The following is a 13,197-nucleotide window of genomic DNA, read 5'->3' on the forward strand; positions in this document are numbered from 1 at the left end:
CAACTTTATTTGATTTAAGAGTTTGCGTTCTTATCACCCTTGCATGTTTTGAAATTACACATGAAATAAGTTTATACGTTTGAACATTAATTTAAAATCCAAACTTATTTTATTATATCAGAAACTGAATATTAGTAACCCTTTGTATTCACTGCATGAATCGGATCCTTCTTTCTCCGTATTGGTAATTTTTCAGGTCTCATCGTATGATACAATCGAAACGATTTGCGTTCTTTAGAAATATATAACTTAAGGGTTATTATCTTTTCATTTATATAATTAAATTTTATTATTTCCATAGACGGATAATAAAAAACCATAATTAAAAAGTTAAAGGATAAAAAAATGTAAGATTAACATTTATTCATTTATATTAACATATATTTATATAATCTTAAATAAATTTAGGAGAGTATACATTTTGGAATATATATATTTCTTTTAAAAGGGGGAAAATATCATCGATTCTTCCGTTATTGTTATGTCGTATTTATGCAAAATAATTGAAAGTTGGCTATCTAAATACTTATTTAAGCAAAAAACTTTGTAAATAAAATTATATGTTTATTATTACTGAATAATAAAATGCTGAGCATTTATTAAATTATAAATTTGAAAATAACAAATAATCTTAGTCTTATCAATGCAATTAAAGGCCTAAATTAAAGTTTGATAAAAACAAATATCAAAAGCATATTTTGTTTATAAAACAATTCAGAACATAAGCATAATACTTCGTTTGCTTCTCAATCTTGATCTTCTTTCCTAGTAGTCATGTTATGACCTCGTACAACTTCTTCATTGAGTCCGGACAACTCCCTCTTCGACGAAAATGATGTTGTTTCTTCCGACGTAAGTTGTAGAATTTGTTCAGCTGGTTCTAGTTCTTGGTGATTATCATTAACTTTACCGTAAGTTTCCTAGCAAATATATTAAGGATAAACACATTATGAAATAATAGTAATTAATTTAAACATCTTATAGACTACATTATTAATTTAATATGTTACCTTGACAAACTGGTTTACCATGTCCTCTTTTTCCCAAAACTTTTCAACAACATAAGAAGCCTTGTCACTCTTCAAATTATCATTAGTGATAGAAATCTTGAAGAGCATGGTCTTCCCAATCAGAGCAGAAAGAGAAACGGGCAAGATGCTAAGATCGTCCTGATCATTGTTACAAATTTGTAAGAAAATGCATGTTATTAGAAATTTCTAAATATATATATATACTCTGGTAGAAAGTACGTTGTCTATTCTGTTAGAACGTACCTCGGCTATTTGGGAAACCAAATCATCAGCTTTTTTACCAACAAAAATCTGGGCTAGACCATAAAAAAAGCAGCTTAATCTTTGGAGAAGTTCCATACGAAACGTGTAATATGAGCTTATACCTAAAAGACATATAAGCAATTAAAAGATCAACATATTCACATGATCACAACTCTAATGATATTAAGTAATACATACTTGTAATCAACTTCTTTGACATCGTCATCGCAAACACCACAACTATATAGACGTTTTTCCCCTTATCAGACTCTAGTGGATATGCTTGAACCTTCTTTCTACATTCTTTGCATGCAATGTAATACCACTTAGGCACTATCTCGACCGAACGGATCGTTCCAATTGTGACACATGTACGTACCTTTATATACCATCATCATTACAATTTCGTAATTACCATTATTCTGGATGTTGTGTTTAGTTTAAGAATACCTCGAATGAATATAGTATTTCGTCGATAGTCTTCTTTTCATTTTTCATGAAAAACTCCTCATACAAAGTTAATTTTGGCTGTGTATTCTTAGCTTCATCCTCATTTTGAACCAAGTCAACAACGCTAGTGTTTGGTAACCTTTAAAAAGTAAAAGTTAAGAACGTAAAAAGTTTATACATGTCTAGATTCTAATTGATAGTTAAGAAAACTAATTACATCTGTTGGGATTTTTCGACTTCAGGCATTGATGGATTTAAGAGAATATTTGTGGTATTGAATGCGTTTGATACACTGTAATTGCTTGCAAAATAATTTTAAAATTTATAAAGTAAATGTTAATTAATCTAACTAAATCAGCATACAGTAAACGTCTAAACATCATTTAAACAATTACCTTTCCACTCTTTCAAACATGCAAATCTGATCACACACACAACAACCGAATCTTCGTATTCTTTTATAGAAGCTTCAAAAGTTCTAGCAAGGTCACCCCATATCGTACAATTTAATTGGTCACCATCGTAAAGACAAAGTTTAAATTAGTTTCCGATTTAAAATATCTGTATCTACTATTTTTAATTTTTTAAAAACAGACCTTAAATCTTGTAAGTCAAAACTTATCTTCACATTGTCCTTTCCCTTAGTTTTTACGTTATCAAGAGAACCAACACCAGCAATTTGGCCCACCACATCTAAAAACATAACAATATTATTTATGTTTCAACAACCGAGTATATATATACATGAGTTTCACAACTTACCAAATAATACTCGTTTATCTATTTTTCCAGCCAATATAGTTGAAAATTCTTGAAAGTAGTTTTCAGGAACTCGTGCTGGAAAATCATCATATGGTTTAATTGTGGTAGTTCTATAGAACACAATCTTAAATCCCAAAGCACTTGTCCTGTAATCACCGTCATAATCCACCAAGCTGAAAGTATCGATTATTTTCGATTCACCAACATTGATTTGGTTATGAAATTTCTTCACCAATGCATCCTCAATAGACGCGTGAATCCTTGTTCCCTTTAATTAAAATCAGTCGTCAATACGTTTGAATCAAAATCGATATTAAGATGTAGAAAAGCTTTAATAAACATTTTAAATTATTGTTAACAAATTATAATAAAATAAACTTGAATTAATCGATACAAACCTCCCTATCGACTAAAACCATCTGCAGTGATTTGAATGCTTTCCAAAGTCTTATCACACGAACCCTGATCTTGTAGTGATCCAGCGCAGGATTGATCTCGTTGATGTTAACATAGGGAGAGATAGTGATTTGTTTGGAGGCCATAATGTATTTTTTGATTTTAAAAAAGAATCGCTGAATTGTACACAATGTTTCAATCTGTCTCACTATATATAGAGTATCCAATTCTTTATTTTTACATATATACTGAATATGATAATATTGAATTTTGGAATTATCTTCCTTTTTAGAATCATTATAATAATTATCGGAAATTAATTTATGTCAATATAACATTTTTGAGACGATAAGCATATAAATATAATGTTTTTTTTTTACTTTTAGGATAACTGTTATATTTAATTTACATTTTTAAGTATATTATGATAATAGTGAATCAATCTCTTAAAAGGAAAGGTTAAAATCTCGACTCGTTAGGATTATAGTAATATAAATATAAGTAATAATCAATCTCTTCTAAATTACCTTTACAGTATTCTATACTAATTGTGTAAATATAAAATAAATTAATTCACTCAATAAATATTTTCAATATCATATTAATTTAATAAGAAGATGTTCTATATCTTTATTATAGACTTTAATTATTTTATTTTACAATCCTATATTTACTAATATTTTATAACTACCCTTATAGTTAGTTAGAAGTGAATTGAAATAAATTTTGATCATGCTCTCGTTATGATAATATATTTATAGTACAATTTGTTAAAATTGAAATTTATTTGTCTAAATAATATGAGTTATTTTTATTGTATAAATAATATCTGTAAATCTTAGTTCAAATCGAATACCATCAAACTTAAATATAGTGAATAATTGTATATCAAATCAAAAGTCAATAAACTTTAAAATTATAAAAATCAAATTTCCATGTCAATATAAAGCCCAAAAACTTCAAAATTATAAAAATCAGGATTCCATATCATCAAAGGCATCTCTCATCTGCGTGACCTGCGGACATGGAGGATTTATCATCACCTTCGTACAATTATGCACCTTGGTCACCATGATTGAATCTATAAGAAGTAAAATGTATTCTTTTATATTAAACCATTTAAATTGATGTAAATATAACTAAACATGTAGATATAAAATTATAGTAAACCTTGATTTCTCTCAATTCTTGCAAATCGTATGACACATATGATATCATCAACACAATGTATCTAATCATTAAAGAAAACGTTCGCATAAGATTTTGGTAATTGGCATGACAATCTATCACCCCTACATTAAAAATTTAGTAGTTAGGCAAAGTGTCACAACATAGTTTTAGTTTAATGAATTTAAAAAACATAGTCGATATTTTCCAAATCAACGAACAACTCATTCCATTCTTTCTCGGGAGGACCTTCCTCAAAGCGATTTCCAACCCGCAGTACTCTTCCGATGATATCTACATAATTTATAAAATTAGTATCAATTATTGTTTTGATATTAAAAATCTATATAATGTTATAGTTTCCCTTACCAACACAATAAGCAGAGTCTAAATAACCACTTTTGATATCATGAAATGATACAAAAGAGAAGAATTGATCTGAAGACAAAGTATTAATCTTTCTAAACCATGTTATGGTTCTCCAATGTATCATAAAACGATGATCAGTTCGTCTAAAATCCCCTGCAACTCTGCATAGTGAGAAACTTACCAACATGATCCACTCTCCTTCGTTCAAATTGTTTAGAAAACGTCGCGAAATCTAGGACCCATTACAGCATGTATTTTTTGACCCTGCGAGAAATTCTTATTAATATATGTAAAGAACAACTTAACCTATGAAAAATCTACCGTATAAAAATACCTTTTCATCAACCAAAATCAAATCAGACAAATTGTAGAGAGGATGAACACACTCAAATTTTCTTAGAATCTTTACTATAATTTTCCACTCATGAATGAAAGGATTCAAGTCGTTAAAATCAACAAAATAGTCTTTTTCCCGATTCGATTCTTTATAGCATTGAAAAGTAGATTAGCCATGATAGCATAAACTGGATGGAAACAAAACGTAAAGATCTTAGATTTTGAAGTAATATATTTTATGTATAGCGTTTAGCATGTATTTAAAGGTGTATAAATATATAGGTTTATCTTTCCTTTGTTTTGGAAATTTTCATCAATAGATAATTTCAATAAGTATAAAAATTATATCATCGAGAATACTTTAATGATATTTTTCCCAATTATTTGATTATTATATTTTTACGTTTATATGTGTATTAACATTTTTTTGGTCTTCGATAATCATAGTTTACTCTTTATTCCCTTTTTTCTTTTGATATTGAGATATTTTCAGTATCTTTTAATTTATTTTTATTTTACAATTATGCTATCATCAAATATATTTTAAATCAAAGATAATAGATTTCTTATATTTCCAACTTTACTTAATAACGAAATATAGCATATTCCTTTTCCCCATAAAATATTAATGATATACATAAAACTATAAAGTACTATGATTAAATATTAAGTTTAAAATTAAGTTCAAATTCAAGACATAAAAAACACAAATACGGATGTCCAGATTAACAACAAAATAATATTAGAAATTTAAAATCAACCATAGACATAAGATATTTTTAGAAAACATCAGGATATTCTCACTTCTGGTTGCTTGAACAGCATGTGTCCTCTGAACAATCCTCATCAAATGATTCATTGTCAGGCCAGTGACTGAAATAAATAATAGAATTAGGTTTTAGAATTCATTTATCAATTACACTAAATTACTATAATTGAATAGTTTTATAACATTATAGTTGATCGCCCGTTTTCATTCCAGCAATTTCATCTTCAAGTATAATCTTCGAACATCCTATTTGAGACATCAGACAATCGATTCCTAGCAAAGTATAAGTTAAGTTATCAATAAAATGATAATTTCGTGCGTTAAAAGTGTTATGATTAGGAAGTTATTATACAGTACCTTCGAAAACAGAGATCCTCCAGAATAAAAGCGTACACAATACTGGTTCATTACAATAAGTTGGAGAGGAAACAATTTTCTCCCATTCCTTAATAAATTCAACTGAAGTCCCGCCAACTGCAACACCTCATTCCCACTTTAAGTTTTTTGTTTAAAAAAAACAAAAAACAAGAATGTAATTGTTAGACAACACTAAAATAAATAAGAAATAATACTATAAGTACTCTTGATAATTTAACATATTATCTTACGTGATGTCAAGAACGGTAAATGTCACAACTTGATTATTGGACGTGTAGCCATTTTGACGATTGAGGAAATCGATCATCCGAGGCTCATTTACATGCAACACCATTCCACAAAAATCTAACATAAGAAGGAATAATTTTAAAAAATAGAATTTTAATCAAACATCTTAAATTTAGGATATAATTATAATATGAAGATTTATAAAAGATTACTTGTATGTAAGAACTTACCAAAACAACAGTTCTTCTCATCAGGTGAAAAATTCTGGATCATTGATGAATCAATATGACGGTAAAAATTGTCAGTGCTTCTCGGAGGTATTGGAATCATTTCTGTTTGGTCTATGAACATGATTTCAAACAGATTTTTAGAGTTTCTGAATGATCGTCGGCCTTTAATTACTCTAAATCCTGAAAGCAAGTACCAATCTTCTTCCTTAATCTTATCATGAAAGTTTTTTAGATATAGAGCAACTTCTATTTTGTCATCAATCATGTCTCCTTAAAATCAAAATTAACATTATTTCATGTTTACCATTAAACATTCATGAAAACGTTCATGACTATTAATCTTAGCTTTGAAGAGTTAGAAAAACATACCTTCTCGTCCACCATAATTAAACATTCATGAAAACGTTTCCAATCATTTAAATGTTGTGGCCATTCTCTAAGAATTTTGACAACAACTCTTGAATTACGTACTGTAGGATTCAAATCTCTTACGTACACGACCATTGCTTGTTGTTCTTATTAAGTAGATAGAAGAAAAAAAGATATAACAGAGAAAGAAATGGAAATGGTAAGGGAATTTTCATATTTCATATATTTATTCAAAAACAAAGATAAGATGGTAGAATAAAAATTTTAAATTAGTGTGGCTTGTATTAATTCTCGTGAGTTACACAGGGAAAGCTGCATGGGTTACAGATTGATAAGAATGAACAATAGTTTGTTAGTTTTCAAGATTACTGTAATTGGTTTGTTGAAAATCTGATGTTTGAATCGAATAATAATGTTTGGATTTTTCTCCTTGGATGCTTACCTTTAGTAGTGTCATGCATTGGTCTATATAGTATTGGTTTTTTAAAATTATTTCTCCTTTTTTGAAGACTACATAAACTTTTATAATCAAATTTTTTTTAAATTCTACATGTCGACATTTGCAATCAACATTAAAATAAGAACAAAATGCTGAAATTCTATTTATAAAACAAAGATTTAAGTTCATATCTTTGTGGAAAAGCAAATAACATAAAGATCGTCAAGCTTAGTTAAACTAAAAGTTAAAATCAGCACAGAGTAATCAAACGGGGATTTGATGCTTGTCAAAAGAATCCTCAACAGCATGATGAATATAGGATCCAAGTGTATCATTGTAGACAATAAAGAGTTCCGATCAGTTATATTCAGCAACTAACTACTAAAATTAATAAGTTAGATTCGTTATTTACCTCAAGTCCATAACAAAACGACTGTCGGTGTCATCCAAATCCCTAATTTTTGACTCTTCATGATCAATGAAATTGTACCTAAACATTATTAAAATTTAAAGTATAACTTCATATATATCCACATATTAAATGCTTTAGTTGAAAAATGTTCCGATGTTAGAATTTAACTTACATGTACATGTAGTCTGAATATTCTCCACCCTTTGGATCCTCAATTATGGCCGAACATCCGTCACCGTTGGTTAGAAGAACATTATCATCTAACATTACCAATTATAGTAAAATAAATAGAAATAGTTAATAATTTATTTATCACAAAGAACAGTTTGAGTCTAAACGAATGATATGTCATTACCTTTTAATTCCTTTCCACATTTAATTCCTTTCCACATTTTGAACAGGCAAAGCCTCTTCCCGTTACCCAACTTGAACCGTTTGAACATATAATTGGCATAACAACCGGTTGCGAAGCAGTCAAGTACATATCCCCTTAGAAAAAAGGAAAAGATCATCCAACGTATTGTGTCAAGTACATATAAATCTTTCAAACGATGTTGCATTCCATTTAATAGATTTCTTCAACATAAAAGATACACTTGCATGCAATGATATTTAAACTTAGTCAATTGACTTGATTCTGAAGTTGATATAGCGTTCTGTCAGACTCCAATGATCATCAATGTTTTCTTGTTTAAAACTCTTGATTTCCCACATATTAGTGATGCATCCGATCAAATTGACGGCATACAAATACTTAATATGTGTTATAAGAAGCAAATTAAAGTTTACTTAAACAAAGCATTATAAACTAAAATTTACCATAAGGCCAACGTCCATGAAACTCATTATCATAAACACGTTTTAAACCAACATTATTAAAAGGTTTGCAAATTATAGGATTTCTTGCAAGACTTATTATAGTCTTGTCCGTGAAAACAATCCGATAACCAAGTTTAGTTTTCTGGATCTGGTCTTTATCTTCTTTGACTTGGAACCCTTCTATAACATAACTTTGATTCTTTGACATAACAAAATACGGAAGACCATAGAGTGATGCCGGAATCTTAGCATGTCCAAATGACCCCTAATTCACAGTATAAGAGTAATTAATCACATACCTAGAAATGAAAAAATGGAAATATATATAAAAAATTTGAAACGTTGTTTCCAGTCACATCTATGAAGTATAGCATTAAAAAACATAAAAATAGATAGATCGAACGTAGAATTAAAGTTTAAAGAAAATTTTAGTTATGTGTTTTTGGAATTATAAAAAAGAAAAATAAAACATAAAACCATAAAATTTAAACTATAAACTAATCTTCCAAACTTTCGGAGTTATTTTGCATATTATTTTAGCATTGTATACAAAATCACTCTTCATTTTCTATCTCAAAATAAAGTTATGTTGGTCATTGTTATCTGAAACGTAAGCAGAGCTTTCAACATACACAAGACGGCCAATCAAATCTAAAAATCTATACTAATATCTTTTGATCAGAAACAAATATTTGATATACAAAATATATAAGACAGCTCAAGCAATGGAAACACTCCTTACCATGACACATATTCAAATTTAGTGAGACTGAAAGGATATCTATGAAAGATACTACAAAAAATTGTCTTTTTCACTGAAAGAAGGTATTAACTCTGCCCAATTCATGATGTTTGATAGAACTTTGAATTTATGGGTAGCAAGTTTAAATTTCTAACAGATTGTGTTAACTCAAAATTAACTATAATCATCCAAAAAAACAAAATGCGTAAATAAAAGAAGAAACCAAAAACACAAAACCATCAAGTAAAACCATAAACTAATCTTCTGATTCTTCAAAGTGATTTTGCATATTCGAAACTTCAAGACATGGGTAGTTGAATAGAATATGTGTACAACTGCATGCGGTAGTAATCATTGTACGGCCTAAAAACATAACATAACATTAGGATTTATTCTCATAAAGTTACCATAATAGTTTATATTAAACACTCACCTTCAACATTATCAATTTGACCGAATCTGATTATGCATATAATGTTGCCTTCATAAATTTTACTGAAGCTGTCTTAAAAATACTCCAAATATCCTTTTCTCAGATGACATCTCAAACATATACCACTTTAACAGGAATATGAAATTAGTGAAAAATAAATAAGAAAACCAAAGAATAAAGTACTGTTTATATAAAATAAATAAGAAATATTACTATTCATTTTCAATTTCAAAAGAAAGTCCGGTGTGTACGTTGTTAGCCAAAAGGTATTCAGATATTTCCACACGCAAGAGACGTCCAATTAAATCTAAAACAGAATAAATATTGTTTAATCAGTTTTAAATATTGAATATAAATTATCTAAGACAACTAAAATAATTGATACACTACTTACCAATACACATATTCGGATTTAGTGAGCCAGAAAGGACATCTATGAAAGATACGAATGAAAAATAATCTTTTCATTCAAAGAAGGTATCAGCTGCGCTGAAGTCATGCTGCTTGAGAGTATTTTGTATTGATGGGTAGTAGGCCTAAAAGTTCCAACAACTGGTGTTATATCAAAATTAGTTAAGATCAACCAATTCACTTCGTTAAAAAACGGTTTGAAGCGTTGGACAAAACTTCTTTCGAAAGTTCCATGTATCTTTGAACCCTAGAGTGAGAAAATATATCAAATATTATTCAAATTTGCTTATCATTTGGTGTAAATGTTTGTATTATTACCTTATCATCTGCTAAAGCAAACTCGATCACGTCATTCAACGCAGCACTGCAAACAAATCTTCTGATAATATTAACCTTGATCCTTCTTTGAATGAGTAAAGGATGCAAGTCGGCAAGATAAACACAAGAATTTAAATCAGTGGTCATGTTTCCATTTTCTAAATAATGAATATAGATATCTATATATACAAAATCAAGATACATAAATAATATCGGGGGAATATCATTATTAACAATTTTAAGAATTTAAACATTATCGTATTGGATTGTATATTATCCAATTTATATTTAAGAACATTATAGAAACAGATATCAATGCCATAATTTAATATATTATGAAGTGTGTAAAATTTATTTTTTTGGTTTGCTGCTTGAAATTCACATCTTATTATTTATTTTTTATACATATCTTTGCTATTTTTTTTTATTCATTTACCTAATTTCGTTTTGATTTATATTTCTAAATCTGTTTTCGTTATTTGAATTCTTAAAAATTTAAAACTGAAATTACAAGGATTGTTAACCACTAAATGGAATACGAAGTTTATCCCAATCAATATCAGGCATAACACAATCTTTTACATCTTTCTCAATAACAACCATAAAGTCTTCCAGTTTCTTACACTCTTCAATCAAATCGATGCGTCCTTGCAAGATATCATTGATTAGAGTGAGTTGAGCATCGATTGTTTCAAGTTGACACATGAGTTCAGTTGATTCTTTTTTCTTTTTCATATGCTCTTTCACCATATCGAGAATCGCAGTGAATCGTTTCGACGTTTCCTTTTAATACACATCTCTAGATTTCTGAAACGCCTTCTTAACTTTGTCGATTGCTTCGTCCTCCCATCCAAAATCGGATATGGGTTCTTTGCATTTTCTAGAACTTTCACCATCCATCACGAAATTTGAGACTATAAAGTTTAAAAACAGTTTTTCTTTTCGTAAGTAGAGAATTGAATTAACGAAATACTAAAAAAAAATCTTTGATAACTTACCTGAAAGATACAGATGATAATAGATCGTTAAAGAAGTTTAGAGGACGATTGTTGTTAAGAAGAGACAACGAAAGGTCGGAAACTCAAAATATAGGAGAGACGAATAGTGCTTAAATATCTGTTCAAAGAGTCGCCAAGCGTTTCAATGTTGGTGTCGTATGAGCTCAGGCCCATTTAAGTTTATATAGACATCATTATATAAAACTTTAAAATAATGAAAAACTCATACCTTATAAAGTCATATACATAATTAACAGTGAAATTTAATTTATTTAATACTTTATCAAACATAAAAAAGATAAATATGCTTGTCCAAAGTAACAATAACCCAATGTTGAAATTTTAAGACATAGAGATGTAACCGTATAAAAAACACATGTTCACGACTTTTTTTTTTTATTATTATTATTTTTTTTTATGCGAGCTCACTTCCAGGTATTCCTTCAACACTTCAATCATTTTTTTGTGCGTGCTCTCTTTCTGATGTTCCTACAACACACATTATAAATTAAAAATATATCTTTGAAACATTAATAGAAGGAACTAACGATAGAGGGTAACATACGATCGTCTTGTCACCAAGACGGCGACCTCCTCCACATGGTTCAAAGACTGGTGACAGCGATCGTACCCTTCAGGCCTAGGAAGGGGCTACGGGAGGCCACGGTGGGGCAAAACCACCAAAACCAAAGGTGGTTAAATGAATATTTTGAGTTGGAATTGTCAAGGTCTTAGGAATAAGGCCACAATTGGGAATCTTTGGGATTTATGGAATAAACATACGCCAGATTTTTTATTTCTTATGGAAACAAAGCAATCTTTCTCTTTTTTGGAACAATTTGTAGGCCATTTTGGTTATAAAAATTTAAAAAATGTGGAACCTATTGGTTGTAGTGGTGGTTTGGCTCTCTTTTATAATCAAGAAGTTTTTAATGTGTCAGTTTTATTTGAGTCCAACCGTTTAATTGATGTTGAAGCCGTTTATAATGGTCGGGTAATTCATTTAACCTTTGTTTATGGTGATCTGGTTCCTAAGAATCAGGAGTTAGTTTGGGAAAGATTATTGTGAATCAGTTCTTCTAGATCAACCCCTTGGTTTATTGTTGGAGACTTCAATGATCACGAGAAGAGAGGGGGGAAGCTTCGTCATGCTTCTTCGTTTCTTTCTTTTAATAGGATGATTCAGGACTGTGGTTTTTTGGAATTTCCATATCTTGGAGATTGTTTGTCTTGGTGGGGTTGGAGGGATAAAAAACCGATCCGTTGTCGATTGGACCTGGCTTTAGGTAATGAGGACTGGCATGATTTGTTTCCAGATACGATTACAGAATATTTGCCACGGATCGCTTCCGATCACGCCCCGCTTATTGTTAGTATAGGTGCCAAGAGGCCGTGAGGACGACGATCGTTCATGTTTGATCGTTGTTGGGTTGGCAAGCCGAGTCTGATGGAGACAATCTCCCAGGGTTGGGTTGGGGAACAACATGAGGGCAAGAGCAAGTTCCTTTTGGACGAGATACTATTGAGGATCTTAAGCGCCAGTTGGTTGTGGCTCAAGCGGATGATGCAGTTGCATCAAGTGTCATTACTGCTTTAACCACACGTCTGCGGGACGCTTATAGAGATGAGGAGATTTATTGGTATCAGAAAAACCGTAATCGGTGGATGTGGGTGGGGGATAAAAACACAAAGTACTTTCAAGCTCAAACAAAGCAGCGACGGGCTCGTAATCGGATCACTGGCCTATAGGACAGGAATAATGTTTGGTCTACAAAGGATGAGGATATTTGTAATGTTGCGGTATCGTATTTTGAGGATTTGTTTACTTCTATTAACCCGTCTAATTTTTAGGATGCTTTAAGTGAGGTGCGAATGGTAATTACGGATGAGGTAAATG

At 30.1% G+C, this 13,197-nt stretch overlaps 1 protein-coding gene across 1 annotated transcript; it reads right to left on the reverse strand.

Annotated features, from left to right (window-relative positions):
* Positions 747-3,028, reverse strand: LOC104709609. Its single transcript, XM_019228766.1, has 8 exons — positions 2,885-3,028; positions 2,487-2,754; positions 2,321-2,417; positions 1,725-1,863; positions 1,473-1,653; positions 1,275-1,396; positions 1,011-1,169; positions 747-920 (listed from the first exon to the last, which is right to left on the reverse strand). Exons 1-8 carry the CDS (start codon positions 3,026-3,028, stop codon positions 747-749), a joined length of 1,284 nt encoding a protein of 427 aa, XP_019084311.1.

This window comes from Camelina sativa, chromosome 8 (genome assembly GCF_000633955.1).
Source record: "Camelina sativa cultivar DH55 chromosome 8, Cs, whole genome shotgun sequence".
Taxonomy (NCBI): Eukaryota; Viridiplantae; Streptophyta; class Magnoliopsida; order Brassicales; family Brassicaceae; genus Camelina; species Camelina sativa.

Coding starts and splice junctions, on each gene's coding strand:
- LOC104709609 (XM_019228766.1), bottom strand. CDS start 3,028: ATGGCCTCCAAACAAATCACTATCTCTCCCTATGTTAACATCAACGAG. Junction 1,864..2,320: donor TTTGACTTACAAGATTTAAG/GTCTGTTTTTAA, acceptor TACTTTTTAAAG/GTTACCAAACACTAGCGTTG. Junction 921..1,010: donor TGGTAAACCAGTTTGTCAAG/GTAACATATTAA, acceptor TATATTTGCTAG/GAAACTTACGGTAAAGTTAA.